Raw genomic sequence first — 17,256 nt, 5'->3', positions numbered from 1 at the left:
CAGGAGTTTTGTTCCTCACTTATGGGCGTAAAGCCCTCCACAGAAAAAATGCTACACGTCTACTTACAGAAGGCCCCAAGGCCTTACTTGTAGGTTTTTTCGGCTTGTAATCATAAGCACCTCGTTTGGGTGAACATGAACATTTTAACCATGTACAGCAAAAAATTTGGTTGGCTAGTCATTTTGTCGTTATCATGTTTCTCACAATATTCTTAAGCATGTTGTGCATTACATTGTCAATCTGATTCATGTGCATAGAAGATGTTACGCAGTTTCAAGCTACTTCAAGCACCGATTCGTAGTATAAAAAGCCTGGAAGCAACCTATCAATAATTTTTTTAACACAGTTGCTTAATCTGATGCAAGATTGTCACAGAACGAGCGCTAAAAAAGGGCGTGACGCCAAATTCTTGCGATAACGGGAGGGAGAAACGCCGCGAAGTCAAAAGAAAAAAAAGGAAAGAAAAAGAAAACAAACGGCCAAGGCTCCCCGGGCGCGCGCTCTCCCCGCAGAAGCGTGGCTTCATCGACGAACCTCCTCACCCCACAACGGCGGCCGAGCAAGCCCGCGATTTTTCTAGAACGAAGGAGGCGTGGTCACGCCGAGATGAGTCATCCGACGCGGAGGGCAGTCGAACCGTCTCGCGCCTCTCCCCAGCCTTCGCTGCGCATCGCGCCGACGAAATGAGGAGAACTTTCTGGAAGGTGGCGCGGAAGGTATTTAATCGAGCAGCCGAGACGAGAAAGCAGGAGGAGACGGAAGTTAACGCCAGAGCGCGTAGGGATTCCGCCGTGTAGTCGGCGAAGGGCTGTCCGTAGGGACGAAGCCGGAGATGAAGAGGATTTCCACCTGAGGGGTGAAGGCTCGGGCTACAGGCAAGAGCGTGTGTTTACCGCTTTCGAGCGAAGACCCGTGGCAACAGCTGCGGGTGTGAAGCCGACGTGTTCCGGCGAAGAAGTTGAAGTTTAAAGAGTGGCCAATTGAAGACGGGAGGTTTCCTGGAAGAGAAACTTCAGGGGGCAGCGGAACGACAACAACGCTGGACTTTGAGTGAGTGATTCTCGGAAGAGTATCATTCAGACTTTTGTTCCAAGGACTTTGGACTGAATAGGTTTTCTATCTCTTTAGTCTTTAAGTGTCTTGGTTGTTCAATGCATGCGACTGCATTGTAGTGCGTATTGTTGTCCGTGTTCGTTGTTTCAAGTGTGGCTGATTGCATTGTGTAATACGTTGATTGATTGGTTTGATTGGTGACATATTGTATGAAACTATTGTGGAGTGTGCATTTTTGGGTATTGTTTTCGATCTGCCATTATTGAGAATATAATTTGTTTGTTTATCAACTCTCGGCTCCGACTTGTTCTTTGGGCCACAGCCGGCGTCCGCTGGCGCGCCAAAAAGGACCACTTCTAAATTGTCCACGCTTTCGTGGTGCGGTTCGGGGGGCCGATACTTCGGCCCTTGGAATTAGCCCGGCGATCGCCTCCCTAATTAACGGGACAGGTGTGACAATTTTTCTGGCGTCCGCGAAACAGGACCTTTTGGTGCACAGTGTGTCCAAAGTAGTGAGAAAGAGCCTCGAGTGTTGATAGTGCTATCGGAACGATTTTGTGTGTTGTTCAGTGTTTTCGTTGACGAGTGCAGTGGAGTGTTCCGATAGACTGAGTGAGGCAGATACTTTTTGCACGCGGCAAGGTTTTATTTGCGAGACACGATGGATCTCGAAAAGTTAGTTGCTCTTGGTGAGAAGATGGGTCTTTCTGGTGCCGAACTACGGAAGTGGGTAAGCCAGAAGGAGAAAGAGGCAGCGGAAAGGGCCAGGGAAGAAAAAGCAGCTGAGTTGGAACGAGAGAGGTTGGCGGCAGAGAGGGCCAAGGAAGAAAAAGCAGCTGATTTGGAGAGAGAGAAGTTGGCAGCCGAAAGGGCGAGAGAAGAAAGAGAAGCGAGGGAGCGACAGCTGAAGGAAGAAAGAGAGGCAAAGGAGCGACAGCTGAAAGAAGAAAGAGAGGAAAGGGAGTGGCAGCGGCAGCACGAGATGGAACTCGAGCGGCTCCGTTTGCAACAGCGAAGTGAAACTCCCGTTCAAGCTAGAGTTGAAAGCAGCGAACGGGAAGATCACGGTTTCCGCTTGAACCCAAGCAAGCTGCTCGTAGCGTTTGATGAAAGGAAGGACGACCTAGACGCGTACCTCCACAGATTTGAGACGATTGCGAGGAGCCAGAATTGGCCGGAACAGCAATGGGCAACTGCTTTGAGTACTTGCTTGAGTGGTGAAGCGCTCAGTGTGTACGGTAGGCTGACGCCGACCGATGCAGCCAACTACGCAAAGGTGAAAGCTGCTTTGTTGAAGCGATTTAGATTCACTGTGGAAGGATTCCGGGACAGATTTCGGACAGGAAAGCCAGCTGATGGTGAGACGGCTACGCAGTATGCCGCCCGACTTTGCCATTATTTCGACAGATGGATTGAACTTTCAGGGACAGCGCAGGAGTACGATGAACTTAGGGAGCTCCTAATTAGAGAACAATTTCTTACTAGTTGCCACCCAAGCCTGTCGCTGTATTTGAAAGAGAGGAAGGCTGAGTCACTTGAAGGAATGCTTGAATTGGCTGATCAATTCTTGGAAGCGCAAGGTGGCACTAATTTGGCCAAGGTCAAGAAGGATTGTCCCGATGATTCGAAGAAATTGGCTCCCGAAGAAAAGAAGCGTGCACCAGAGAGCATTCCGCGATGTTTTCTGTGCAACCGAGTGGGTCATCGCGCGAAAAACTGTCGAACGATCTTTACGAGCCCTACGGTTGTAAAATGTTTTAAGTGTGGTCAGACTGGGCACAAAGCAGACGCTTGTCGGAACGGAGTGAGTCAAACTCACCAGGTATCCTGTGTGCAAGCAGCACCGAAATCTGATAATAATGCCGTCACTGATGGATTCGTAGAGTTGAAGAATGGGGAGAAAATTCCTATTGTGGGGGCTGTAATGTCAAAACAGCCAACCGGTGTTACGAAGGGAATGCCAACGCTTCCTGGAAAGATTGCAGGCAAGAAGATTACGGTTCTAAGAGACACCGGTAGCTCCACGGTTATCGTGAGGAGAAATTTGGTACGGGAAAGAGAATTGACAGGCAGAACGAAACCGGTTTGCCTAATTGACCGTACGGTCCGGATGCTTCCCGAAGCAGAAATTGAGGTTGAAACCCCGTACTTCAGCGGGAAGGTTACTGTGTTATGCATGACGACCCCCCTTTACGACCTTGTCATCGGAAACATCGACGGGGCGCGAGGGCCGAATGATCCAGAACGTTTGGGGGAAGACCCGAAGATAGAGCCCTCGCCAACCCAGCGGCCGCGAGATACAGTGGAGGAGCATCCCGTGACGGATATCACTCGAGCCCAAGGTGAAGCCGCGGTGCAAGGGACTATGAATGATAAGATGATCGTGTTGAACGAGTTCACGGGCCGGGCAACTGGACTTACGTCAGCACGACCTCAACCGACCGACAGTGCAAAGAAGACGGAGTTGGCCAGCCAGGCCAAATGTCGGGACGTGAACAAGCGGGTGACAGGATCGGTTGAGCGTTATCACCCGTTAACAGTGTCAGAAGTGACAACGATGGCTGAGGCGCCGCCTCAGACCCCGTCGTTGGGGAAGGCTCGCCGAAAAAGAACAAGGAAAAACAAGAAGAAATCGAGTGAGCACCACAAGAAAGGACGCATGCGCAGCTCGAAATACACAGGATAGGTGCTGAGGTCGAATCAGAATATGTTTGGCAGGGCTGAGTGACATATGTTGTGTTCTTGTTATCCTGTGTCTCAAGTGTATGTCGAGCGAGTCAAAGTGTTCTGTGCGATGATGTGATGTATAGTGTTGTATAATCGTTGTGAACACAGAACTTTGTACGTTTGTATTGTTTGGAATGTGTGATGAAGTGTTGTAGTCATGTACCTGAGGTTATATTTCATGTGTATGAGATTGAATGTAATGTCCAATCGTATTGAGTGATATATTGTGAATGTGAAGTGTCATGAGCGACGGATTGTGCTACAGTCTGTGAGAGTGTGTGGTGACTTTTCGCGCTCGTTCGTTTGTTTGGTCTTGAATATTATGAGATAATATTCTTAAAGTGGGGGGCAGTGTCACAGAACGAGCGCTAAAAAAGGGCGTGACGCCAAATTCTTGCGATAACGGGAGGGAGAAACGCCACGAAGTCAAAAGAAAAAAAAGGAAAGAAAAAGAAAACAAACGGCCAAGGCTCCCCGGGCGCGCGCTCTCCCCGCAGAAGCGTGGCTTCATCGACGAACCTCTTCACCCCACAACGGCGGCCGAGCAAGCCCGCGATTTTTCTAGAACGAAGGAGGCGTGGTCACGCCGAGATGAGTCATCCGACGCGGAGGGCAGTCGAACCGTCTCGCGCCTCTTCCCAGCCTTCGTTGCGCATCGCGCCGACGAAATGAGGAGAACTTTCTGGAAGGTGGCGCGGAAGGTATTTAATCGAGCAGCCGAGACGAGAAAGCAGGAGGAGACGGAAGTTAACGCCAGAGTGCGTAGGGATTCCGCCGTGTAGTCGGCGAAGGGCTGTCCGTAGGGACGAAGCCGGAGATGAAGAGGATTTCCACCTGAGGGGTGAAGGCTCGGGCTACAGGCAAGAGCGTGTGTTTACCGCTTTCGAGCGAAGACCCGTGGCAACAGCTGCGGGTGTGAAGCCGACGTGTTCCGGCGAAGAAGTTGAAGTTTAAAGAGTGGCCAATTGAAGACGGGAGGTTTCCTGGAAGAGAAACTTCAGGGGGCAGCGGAACGACAACAACGCTGGACTTTGAGTGAGTGATTCTCGGAAGAGTATCATTCAGACTTTTGTTCCAAGGACTTTGGACTGAATAGGTTTTCTATCTCTTTAGTCTTTAAGTGTCTTGGTTGTTCAATGCATGCGACTGCATTGTAGTGCGTATTGTTGTCCGTGTCCGTTGTTTCAAGTGTGGCTGATTGTATTGTGTAATACGTTGATTGATTGGTTTGATTGGTGACATATTGTATGAAACTATTGTGGAGTGTGCATTTTTGGGTATTGTTTTCGATCTGCCATTATTGAGAATATAATTTGTTTGTTTATCAACTCTCGGCTCCGACTTGTTCTTTGGGCCACAGCCGGCGTCCGCTGGCGCGCCAAAAAGGACCACTTCTAAATTGTCCACGCTTTCGTGGTGCGGTTCGGGGGGCCGATACTTCGGCCCTTGGAATTAGCCCGGCGATCGCCTCCCTAATTAACGGGACAGGTGTGGCAAAGATACATCACTAAACTTTCGTGCGTATTCATCAATGTAAGCTCATCTTAGTGTTATCCAAAATGAAGATGCGAGTCGACAGATGGAAGCATCTAGTGGGGTAATCAGAGTGAACAGTGGAAGTCCCTTAGACAGGCTGGCCAATGTTGCTATAGGAGAACCTATTTTTTAGAAATCACCTTGACATCCTTGGCGTGTTAGTTTAAATGGGGTTAGTAATTATATCGTCTTTTGGTGTAGGTGTGTGTGCCTGTTGGAAATGTTTGTCTGAAAAAAACCTATAACACAGATGATTGCAGCCCTCACTTCCTTTCAAGCGTTAATACAAAGTGGTATCTAGTGGGAGGTTGGCAGTAAGGGAAGCAAAAAAAGGTAAAAGAAAGAAAAGAGAAAAGAAGAAAGAAAAGGGCGATGCAAAGTAAAAGTAGTGCGGTATACTGCTCCTCCTTTGCATCCCCCTTTTCTTCTTCTTTTTCCTTCTTTTCTTTTCCTCACTTTTTTTACATTTGCATTGTCTTATCTAGTGCATAAATCAATTACAAATGGCTTTGTTATAGCGAACATGCCTATGTGCTGTTGAATTGAACAGTGCATTGTACTTCACTCAGTTCAATTACAGGCTAATCAGTGTTGTAATAAGTGCTTTCTTTCTATCACCACACATGATCAATTGAAAAAGTTTGCACTTCACTCTTAGTATACTGGTATATAGCTTGTGTCTTGGACTACTCAAAATGAATGTTATTTGCTGCTGTTTATGGTAATGAATTTATTCAACATGAAAAAATCTTGCCTTGTGAACTTTGTCAGACCTGCCTTTTTTTTTCTTTTCTATGCAGGCGTTGTATGTAAGGCAGTAACAGAGAGGTGATAGCTTGAGCTTTTGAAGAATAAATACTGGCAGTGAGGCAATTCCACATAAAACATCCCAGCTATTTCGCCAACCATCCTAAATGTGTTTTGAAAAAATATATGTTTGTTTACTGTACTGGAAACAGCAAAATGGATAAAATATGTCGCAGAGATCAAAATATTAGGCCACCTTGGTGCCTTCTAGACTTCCAAGGATGTTGTCTGGGTGTTGTTTAAAAAAAGTATTTCAAAAATACTGCTTCTTCTACACCAAATTTTGTCTAGGTATTAAGTAAAGGTGATTGTGTGTAGTGCATAAAGCTCAGTAACATTAGTGCAATTTTTTTTGCCACATCAGAAGCAAGAAAGCAGTTGTCTTTATATGGCAAGTTATGTGATTACACTGTTTTTAAGAAGAAATAATTTTTGAAGTTTTCTAATTATGGCTGTTTTCGCATTTGATATATGACAGCTGCCGTTCCAAAGTTTCCCATGGCCCTCAATAGGAGACATTAAAAATCATTTTCTTCATTGAAACAAAAATTTTAATGATAACACTTGCCATATAACAAGAACTGTTTCTTTGCTTTCAACTTATACATAAAAGTAGTTTTCAATTGGCACTTAGTGCAAATTGCATCTCCACGTGGAAAAATGATTATATAGCGATATTTGTAATCTGTACCTAACATTATTTTTTTGTGAAATATGCCTTCTGTGGAGTGAGTATTTATGGCTCAAGTATTCATACAAAGTGCAGTATTGCCATAGAATAGGTGCAAATGATTAACAGTTTGGCTGAGTTCTTCAAAGCCTATGTGGCGGAAAAATTGCACATTAGTTACTCGGCTTCAAATACTTTAAAGAACCACCTTTACTTCATATGTAGATAAATTTCTACATGGCAAGAAACAGCGGTACTTTAAAATTTTTCTCACAAATAACAGCCCCCTTGACATTCTGCGAAATTCGGAAGGTACCCACGTGACCGCTACTTTTTTTCCTTAAAAATATTTCAGCAAATAACTGTTTTCAAAAGAGTAAATTACCATCATTTTTCAAACTATATACCTGTGATGGTCGCCACGCAGTATGGTATAGATGTTTGGTGTAGAATGGCCCAGTGGAAAAAAACTAATTTCTGAGCATTTTTTGACGCTCGGGCAATTTCGAACGCATTTTTTGTTAGCAGCAATTCAATTGAGCCCTTGTCTTTATGCTTAGGCCCAGAAACAAAACACGAGTGATCACAGTAGTCTTAAGAGTCATGCAGTCTCGCTGTTCCAAGGCTTGTGGAGCCTCATTTAGTGCAAGCTTCACCATTTTTAAATATTCAGATTCAGCCAACAGGTATTGGAGGTACAGTGCATTTTCAGCTAAATTGTTTCACACCAGTTACTTGGATAAAAAGCGGCAAGTAGAGGTAAAAATACCATCTTAAAGGCATTGTGGGTAATAACAAAAGGGTCTGCCTTCTTTTTTGGTGTGGTGTTTTGCCTGAACGCTGTGCTTTTGTGGTATAGTACATTGTCTAGTGAATCACTGCTGTTTCTAATGATGACGTCCAAAACATCGAAGTCCTCGCTTTGGTATGGCGTCTTCCTCTAGTTCTTGACCTTGCAGATGGATCCACTTGACTGGCAGCATGACGCAAAATGGTTACGCCCCTTGCACAAGTATCAAGTTTTCCCGTAAGCTGGACAGCGCCGTGCGGCACGGGACAGGCTGCAGCAGTAACATTCGGAGTTTCGGCTCAACAATGCTGCAAGGACGTGAGGCTCTCCTTCAGACTTCCGCCACAGCGAGTTCCCACGTGCTGTCGTTTCTACCGCCTTGCATAAAGCCACGGCTTTGTCCAACGTAAGGTTCTTGCCCCTGAGCAGCTTCTCCCGAAGCTTCGGCTAGTTTGTACCAACACAGTTTGGTTGCTCACCATCTCGTCTATCATCGTTCCATACTTGCAATACTGCGCCTGCTTCTTCAGCGTGTGGAAGAACTGTTCGAAGGATCAGATTCGCTCTGTAGTCAAGACCGGAATTCCTAGCGCTTGTGAATTGTGTTTTCTTGCGCGACGTAGTATATCTCGAACTTCGCCATTCCCATGCCATAGTCCTTCTGGTCTTCGCCTTCATTGAACGTAAGGTTGTTTTACACTTCAAGCACCCCGTCACCAGCCACTCTAAAGAAAAGAGCCGTTTTTGCTGCCACTGATCTTGGTTTTTTACTGCACTCCGTGACTGCCAATAAGAAATTCAGTTTTTGCCAGAATAGCTTCCACGTTCTTCCCCTGTTGGTCGAGAGATCCATAGGCTCCTGTGGTTTGTTGTACTCCATTGTTGCGGTGGTTTTGAGGGCTGGGGTGTAGGAACCCACTGGGTACGGTGCTTCATTCATCGTCGAGCAGGCAAGGCTCAAGTTCCGCACTTCAGACACCATGTGTAAGTCGGACCATGCTCAATGACACCAACACGCATGTTAAGACATAATGAGCGCATGTCTTTATTATCGTCAGTCTTTTATAGCAAAACGAGAGAAAGGGGTAGGGCTTCAGTGTGAAAAAAGGCGCGTGTAGTGCAACCAAGGTTGCTGGCTTGCATTCTTGGGCCTGATAAAATATACCGTGCACGGAAAGAAAGGAGACATCTTTTTGCACACGAGAGGAGCCGTCAAGGTCACCCTCGTTTGGGACCAGAAAGAGAAAGCTTTTTTGAAAGCGCTTCCTGTAAGAATCAAGTCCAGCGCAGTCGTCTGAGTTCAAGTTATTGTTGGCATGCACGTGTGCTATCTAGAATGTCGCAGGAACGCGACCACTGGGCTGACTGAGACATGGTTGCAGCACGCAGACGACCTCAACCTGTCAAGGTGCAGACGACCTCAACCTGACAAGGTGTAGCCGCAGCTACACCTTGTCAGCACACAGCGCCAGACGGTGTATTCTCCGCGCTTAAGGAGTCTTCTACGAAGCGATGTTTAGTGAGAAGGATAATGGAGCTCGAACCTGAGAACGGCTATCGACGGAGGTTGGTCGATACACAGCCTGGCATGGGAGAGAGCGTGGCACGAGGAGAACCTCTCCCTTCGCATGTTATATTTAGTAACGTGCTTGTTTCCAATGCAGTGCCTGTTATGAAAGTGTTTCTGTGATTGGATGTGGTGATTCGAGCCCATGTGAGTGATCGACTTGTGTCGAGACCCTTTCATAAACTAAAGGTTGAAAAGATGGTGTTGGATTGCGAAACGGGAAAGCGGAGGGTCGGATTTGGACCTAATTTCTTTTGCGCTCTTTCCTGTCTCCCTTCTCGTTTTTCTTCAGTGTGCGCAACAAATAGAGTTTTCAATCCTTCCATGTGCTGGTGCCGTGATCGAAAAAAATTGCCTGCAGCTTCCCTCGGGGGAACACTGAGGAGGATGCGGAGCATATAATTGGTTAACTTGGATGGGAACGTTCACGATCTGGCCCTTGATTCCCTGCTGTCCGTTGCCGTGAGTCAAGCGTCGTATACTCATGAACGGGAGTCGAGGAGCGATGAGTCGTTCTTCAACCGCGTTCAACTCGGGTAGATGTTCGGGTCGGGGCGGGTAGCGGTAGCCGTAACTCACGCTAGCCGAGGGAACTCGACCGGCAATCAACGACTGCTTGCACGTAGCACACACGACGTAGTCGGCATAGTCGGTGCCCTTTCCAAACGTATCGCAAAGAACCGACAACGCTTTGGAGTTGTTCTGAATGTTGCCGATCCGAGTTAGGTTGTTATCGAACCAAAGACGATCACACACCTTGCAGGTGTGGCCGAAGCTTCGGTCGAGGAAGTCGCGCTTGAAGCGAGCGTTGGGCGTGGCATACTGCTTGGCGCGCCATGCCGCTACCTCGGCGCGCTTGCGCTCGCGGGCAGCATCGGGATCGGCCTCTCGTCGCCGACGCTTGCACTCGGCTTCCCGTTTTCGAAAGTCCGGGTCCTCTTGTCGACGCTTACGTTTCAAAGCGGCCAAATCCGGTGCTGCTGCTCGACGCTGACGTCTCTCAGCGGCTTCACGTTCTCTAAGTTGAAAATCTTCCGCTCGACGCCGACGTTTACGTTCGGCGTCGCGAGCTCTTCTCCGCGCTGCCTTGTCTTCGGACGACGACTTGGTTGCGGTTCCGCCAACACTTTGGCCGGCGCTGGTCGAAGGGACGTCAATCATTGCGACCTCGGACGTCGACGCGCCGTACAAACCAACCGACGAGCGGCAACTGAGCGAGCGAGCACCGACCTTGAGTATATATACAGCGCGACGGCGCATGCACTGTCAGCTGTCGAATGTTCGAGAAGGGGGAGAAGCGCAACGGCGCATGCGCGCGCGTCAGCTGCCGATGTTCTCGAAGCGCGACGGCTCATGCGCGCGCGTCAGCTGCCGATGTTCTCGAAGCGTGACGGCGCATGCGCGCTACATTATACAGCTAGCGAATGTTCGTGAAGAGGAGAAGCGCACAGCACGCGGTGTGTAGAGGAGGAAGGGTGCACAGATGGTGGAGGAGTGAAGCGCGCGCGGTGTGTAGAGGAGGAAGGGATGCACAGATGGTGGAAGAAGGAGGAGGAAGCTTGCGGACGGTGCCGCACTACAAGCCTCGAGTATTAGATGCTCCACATCTAAAAAAAATATGAGTGATCTGGAATGCGCTTGTTCGTTATCATTAGCGTCATCGTCCCTAGGAGCGGCTAGGGCACCAACGCGAACGCCGATGCCAATGTCAGTCGAGGAGCCTCGATCATAAGAAGCTTCGCCCCTGAAATGGTTACGACCTTATGGAAACCTGCCGTAAAAATTTATTTTATCTCCAGTGCGTGCTAAGTCTCGGCGTAAATTGCTCTCCTGCGTTGCTGGCGGGTGCCTTCAGTGAAAATCAGGACGCATCATAGTCGCGGCATACGTGAGCAATACGATTTCGCGCCTTACACGATTGTCCACGTGTCCTCTTCTGCTTGAAGTGGTGCTGGCGTGTGCCTGTTAACTACCACGGAACGTTTACAGAAGGAACGGTGTTCTCTCTACCACTTCCGGGAAAACGTAACAAGTTCCCTTTAAAGCACCACGGATCCTTAATAGAAAGTAAGTGTTCCTCGATTTGTTCCTTGAAACGCCATGCCGTGCAACACTGGCAGAGAGCCCCACAAGCAGTTTGGTGAAATTGCATTATCACAATGCAAAGCAAGCTTCTTCGCAGGTGACTTGAGCACCCCCATCGGAAAAAGATGGCACCCTATTGTTAAATAATAAACACCCCGAGAAGCCACAGAGGAGTTTGTAGTGATCCACCAACTTTTTTACAATGTCCGAGTGGCTCTGCGCTGCATATAGCCGGCAGTCTTTTTTGTAAGAAACTTTTTTAATCTGGCATTTTTTGCCTCTTTTTCATTCAGTTACGGCAGACCACGCATGGCCACCGCACTTACGAGAGATGGCGCTACATCACTATTTCATGAGAGTATTTGATCACGCAGAAATCTGTTTCGTTTAGTCTAAGCATGATACAGAAAGCCATAACAAAAACTGTTGGCCCAGTATTTGCATGTTTAACTGTAAATGTCGTCAAAAAACGGTAGTCTTGCCACTGGAAAGACTAAACAAAACGCTTAATTTATGTTATGCGGAAGAAACTTGGTCAATTGTATTCGGGAGGTGCTGCGTTAGAGTACCTCGATGCGTGCAGTGGAGGCAAACGAGCCCATTGAGGCGTGCTCAGCATACTCTCCATCGCATACAAGCTATTTGCAAAGGTAATTTCTAACATATTTCAGACAATATTTAAAATAAATTAACCAAAGGCTCCAGCATGATTGAGTCGAGTCTACTCAACATTAGACCACACTCATACTATCAGACTAGTTAAAGGAAAATGCTCGGAATAGACTTCACCACTTAAGATAGCCTTCACAGACGATGAGATGGCGTTTGATGCAGTACAGGTATCAGCCGTCATGCAGACACTGCGGAATGAGGGCATCAACGAAGCATATACAAACATCTTGAAAGAAACCTACAATGAATGAATTGCCATTATAATGAAAGAAATAGACAGAATACCAATAAAAAAGAGTGTAAGACAAGAGGATACGATCTTCCCAATGCCATTTAGCACGTCCTTACAGGAAGTTTTCTGAAGTCTGTATTGGGGAACGTTAAGGATGCAAGGCAATGGAGTGTGCCTTAGTAGATAGTGCTTCATCGTTGACATTGAATTGTTGAGTATCTCAGGGAGAAAATCGCAATTCATAATTACTGAATTAGACAAGAAGAGCAGAAAGGCATGTCTGGAAATTATTCTGCAGAAAACGAAGGTAATGTACAACCTCTGAAGGGAGCAGCACTTCGAGATGGGCAGCAGTACAATTTAAGTTTTAAAGGAGTGCGTCTACTTAGAACAGCTAGTAAACACGGAGCCGAACCGCAATATTGAAGTAACTAAAAGGAATGAGAATGGGGTGGAGCACATTCGGCAAGCATTCCGAAATCATGAATGATACAGTGCCACTATTCCTAAAGGGGATTATAAAGAGGGTTGAACTCAAGTTGAAGAAGACGCAGTGAGCAATAAAAAAGCAAATTATCAGATGATTGATTTCTTGGGTTTATCTTCCCAAAGTTACCGTATGAATATGAGAGACGACGTAATGGAGGTCTCCAAAACGTGAACCACCTGGTGTTCTTTAACGGGCACCCAAATCTGAGCACATGCGCCTACAGCGTTTTCGCCTTCATTGAAAATGCAGCCGCCGCAGCCGGGATACGATCCCGCGAATTCCGGTCAGCAGTCGAACACCTTAGCCACTAGACTAACCGCGGCGGGGCAACCATCGGTCCAAAGGAGGGACCAGAAGAGAGCAGAGCGTATCAGAGAACAAATGGATGTTATGAACATCACAGTCTAAATAAAAAAGAAGAAATGGTCATGGGCAGGGCACGTAGCACAAAAGCTAGAGATAACCGCTCGTTGTAAACGATCACAGTCTGGATTCCAAGAGAATGCTAGCGGGTGAAGGGGAGAAAAAGTTAGAGGGCAGATGAGATTAGGAAATTGGCGGGTATGAACTTGCAGCAGGAAGCACAGGACCGAGTTGACTGGCGAAACATGGTGTAAGCCTTTGTCATGCAGTTGGTGGAGTAAGGCTGATAATTCTGATGAATTATCAGCCTTACTTAAAGAGATCACTAAGTGGACGCTCACCACCTAATCTATCTTTAGGCTGATGAGAGTTAAGTGCATGCCGATATTCGATAAATACGGGATTTTCAGTTGGCACAGGAATAAAAAAAAACAAGCAGCGTCAATACGTTCAGGACAGACATTTGATAATAGTGTTAGTGCATGCCGATATTCGATAAATACGGGATTTTCAGTTGGCACAGGAATAAAAAAACACGCAGCGTCGATACCTTCAGGACAGACATTTGATAATAGTGTTAGCGCATACGTAAACTAATCATCGATTAACCTGCACAAAGAACAAATCAAGTGTCTGAATAGCTCTCTCACGTGAACCCCCACGCATCCCGGATAATAGGTTCGCCTAGCATGGGAACGCGCCAATAAGTCTTTATGCATTCTTTGTTTTTGGTCCTTGTGCGCCTTTAAATATATTAAACATTGTGGTGCCATGCCTTCCATCTTGACCTTGTGTAGTGTTTTCAGGCCCTGTACATTAAACAAGAATATCTTATGCTATTAAAAGTTGCCGTGTTCAATAGAACAATTCACAGCGAATTGTGCAGTTTGTTATACTAATTGATTGATATGTAGGGTTTCACGTCCCAAAACCACCATACGATTATGAGAGACGCCGTAGTGGAGGGTTCAGGAAATTTCCACCACCTGGGGTTCTTTAACGTGCACCAAAATTTGAGCACATGGGCCTACAACATTTCCGCCTCCATCAGAAATGCAGCCACCACAGCCGCGATACTAACCCACGACCTGCGTGTCAGCAGACGAGTACCCTATCTACTATACCACCGCAGTTTGTTATAATGTTAACGTCGAGACATATAAAACTATCATGTCGATCATAACATCCCTTGGCGATCCGACCGCTCGTACATTAAGCAAGAACGTCCACTATAGATCAATAAGAATGACAGCTAAGGGACGACAGCACGAGAGACTCTTCTAGCAAAGTTCGTAGAAAACAATGGAGCTATCACATGTTCAGACAAAAACCGCAGACTGTGCTTCATCAGTCGTCAAACAGCAGTTATAAAAGAGGGACGTTTCTAACTCACGTGTGCGCTGTGCTGCGAGTCTTCGTAGTCGGGGATGCCTTCTTTGGAGGCTCCGCTGGAGATGTGCGCATCGGGAGTCTTCACCAGCCTCGGCTCGGACTCGTGGGGAAGTGGCAGCGGTGGGGGTGAGGCCTGTGCGTAAGTTACGATAACTGCTTACATAGGCACAAATATTCGTGTGCTGATTACGTAGGCAAACAGGACGACAAAAAGTGTGGTCAAAGCGAATGCTGCTTTGCTACATTTTACAACGCGCGGGCGTTGCTTGGCGAGGTTGGTGAGAGCATGCACCTGCAAGAGGCCTCTGCAAGACCTGTATCCGAAAAGCCCGTGACTAGGAGGGCTGCCACCCGCGCCATCTAATGCCGCAGCAACCACCAGAAAGAGAAGTAAGAGGAACTCTCGTAAGGTTCCGGAAAGTTTCAATAAACTTTGCAGGAATGGAGCCCACCAACACATACATATGGACCGTCATGAAGTCATGCGGCGCGCGCGGCGGTCAACTTGCCATAAGCAAGATGTGGCAGCCAGAGCACACCAACTACATCTTTCCGCCGTGGTTTCGAACGGCTAATCGCGACTCCAGCAATTCACGCGGCCACTAGCACCAATATAGGAAAGCAGTGTACGGAGGTCCAAATAGCCCAAGCGCCAGTCGTATATGGTAGGAGCACGGTAGGATGGTGCCGCCCGTAAAGAAAAAAACCAATGGCCAAGCATATTTCTTTTTTCCAGGTGAGGCACCATTGTTAGCTTGTTAACTCGGACCTGTTAAATGACCATTGTATCCAGTGACAACATATCGCTGGGGCGCCCAAGGTATGTAAACGAATTTCGCAGAGAGGCGGTGCGCCATGTGCATTACACCCACAAGGCGACCATTCAGGAACGCGGCTTACGCTTACGGGACCACTGGTGCCGTCTAACATAAGATGCTCCGCGTCGACTACCCACTCCCCTGCTACGAAGCAGTGCAAACTGCAATCACACTGCAGGAAACTCAACATTCGTGTTAGTGACAGCAGACGGAGAGAGTTCCGTGAATCTGCCATGCTGGAACTCCGCAGCGCCCTATCATGTATTTGAGTTGCAAATAGCGCGCATTTAGAGGGAAGTGGCATGGCAGTTGAGCATACAATCGATTTTATCCTGAATCTTATGGCGTTTTTTTTTTTGCAAGCCTCAACACCAAGAAGGGTATGTAACGCCAGTTTTGTTTTGTTGTTGTTGTTGAAGAATCATACTCGTACGAGCACATATCACTTTCTCTGTGCTCATATTCCCGTTTATGTTGTTCTTCATGTGACAAAATTTTATGCATATGAAGTATTTAGCCATCTTTTTTGCGTAGAATGCGCGTGTCGGAAGCATCACACCAAAATATACGCACTCATCGAGAAGAATACGCTTATCAAGGCTTTCTTCGCAAGCCATTTCTTTTCTCAAGACTTCAGAACCAGTCGTTTCGGCTTTGCATGGACTTGTATCAATTATGAGTATTCAGTTTGCAGATGCTATAGTATTACCACATATACAGCTTTTTGATGCAATTTCATTGCTCGCTTTGCAACTCTGAATGAACCGAATGAAAAAAGAAACATCCAGATGGCGTTTTAGGTTCTATGTTTAAAGAAACGTTTACACATGCACTGTATCATCATGCTTTCTAGTCCCAAAGCCCACATATCTAACTAGTCACCCACAATCTCAACGCCTTTCCTCACCTGTTATCCTCTTCACATTCACAAAAAAACCTTGCTTCTTGTATAAAGACATGTGGAATCATATATTCAAGTAAGATGAAAAATATGTATTTACTATCACTTCTGGCATGAAGCTTGGTTGGAAAAGACGTTATAAAGATTACAAGCATGATGAAAATAGCATAGTACATAACCAATGACCTAAGTACTGCAGAAATGTGCAGTGAATCATTGAGGAAAGCCTAGAATGTTTGTTTGCTGTTTCATACTTTAGGAGGATGAGACAGATTTTTATTTATTAACAAAATATTTGGGAGTCCGTCAGCGAAAAGTGGCATCATACAACTTGAATGGGCCTGAACGCCCTCACAAGGCAGCCGTAACAACGAAACTACTCTAAGTACACGCTTTCAGTAGATATCCAGACAGAAATTCACAATTACAGTTGTGTATTGTAAATGATAAAATGAAACTTATTCATGAATAATACTTACAAACACGTGGTATTCTTAAAAATAGAAATTTATTGCATTTAGTGAGAGCAACTGTAAAAACGCATCGCTATATATAAACAGTGGTAGTTATACAACGCTATAAAATTACTAGTATAAGCATGGATCTGATGCATAGTACTTAATACTGTGTTTTTGAAACAATGAGGAAAAATACAATAAAATGCAAAAATGTGACAACTGTTCTCTTTATATATTTATTTATATTTGTAAAAGTATTCTCCCATTTGTTAGCGCGTGAAAGTGTTAGGAATTACTCTTACTGTATTCAACTTATTTAGTAATGCAGGTAGGTTTCGCTCAATGACTGCAATCGATAATTTGTGTTCCTGTATGATACCAGATATCTACTGAAAGCGTGTACTTAGAGTAGTTTCGTTGTTACGGCTGCCTTGTGAGGGCGTTCAGGCCCATTCAAGTTGTATGATGCCACTTTTCGCTGACGGACTCCCAAATATTTTGTTAATAAATAAAAATCTGTCTCATCCTCCTAAAGTATGAAACAGCAAACAAACATTCTAGGCTTTCCTCAATGATTCACTGCACATTTCTGCAGTACTTAGGTCATTGGTTATGTACTATGCTATTTTCATCATGCTTGTAATCTTTATAACGTCTTTTCCAACCAAGCTTCATGCCAGAAGTGATAGTAAAT

The 17,256-nt window shown here is 46.2% G+C and overlaps 1 protein-coding gene across 1 annotated transcript in view; it reads right to left on the bottom strand.

Moving 5' to 3' along the window:
* The window catches only part of LOC142765565 (indolethylamine N-methyltransferase-like), a 333,220-nt gene that overhangs the window by 279,272 nt on the left and 36,692 nt on the right, over nucleotides 1–17,256 (bottom strand). Inside the window, exon 3 of the mRNA XM_075866762.1 lies at nucleotides 14,387–14,518. Coding sequence (XP_075722877.1) covers nucleotides 14,387–14,518 — 132 coding nt within the window. The remainder of the gene's footprint in view (nucleotides 1–14,386; nucleotides 14,519–17,256) is intronic.

The sequence above is a fragment of the Rhipicephalus microplus genome, chromosome 1, assembly GCF_043290135.1.
Source record: "Rhipicephalus microplus isolate Deutch F79 chromosome 1, USDA_Rmic, whole genome shotgun sequence".
Taxonomy (NCBI): Eukaryota; Metazoa; Arthropoda; class Arachnida; order Ixodida; family Ixodidae; genus Rhipicephalus; species Rhipicephalus microplus.
Note: the sequence above shows the minus strand (reverse complement) of the source record. Positions and strands in the feature narration are given on the sequence as shown.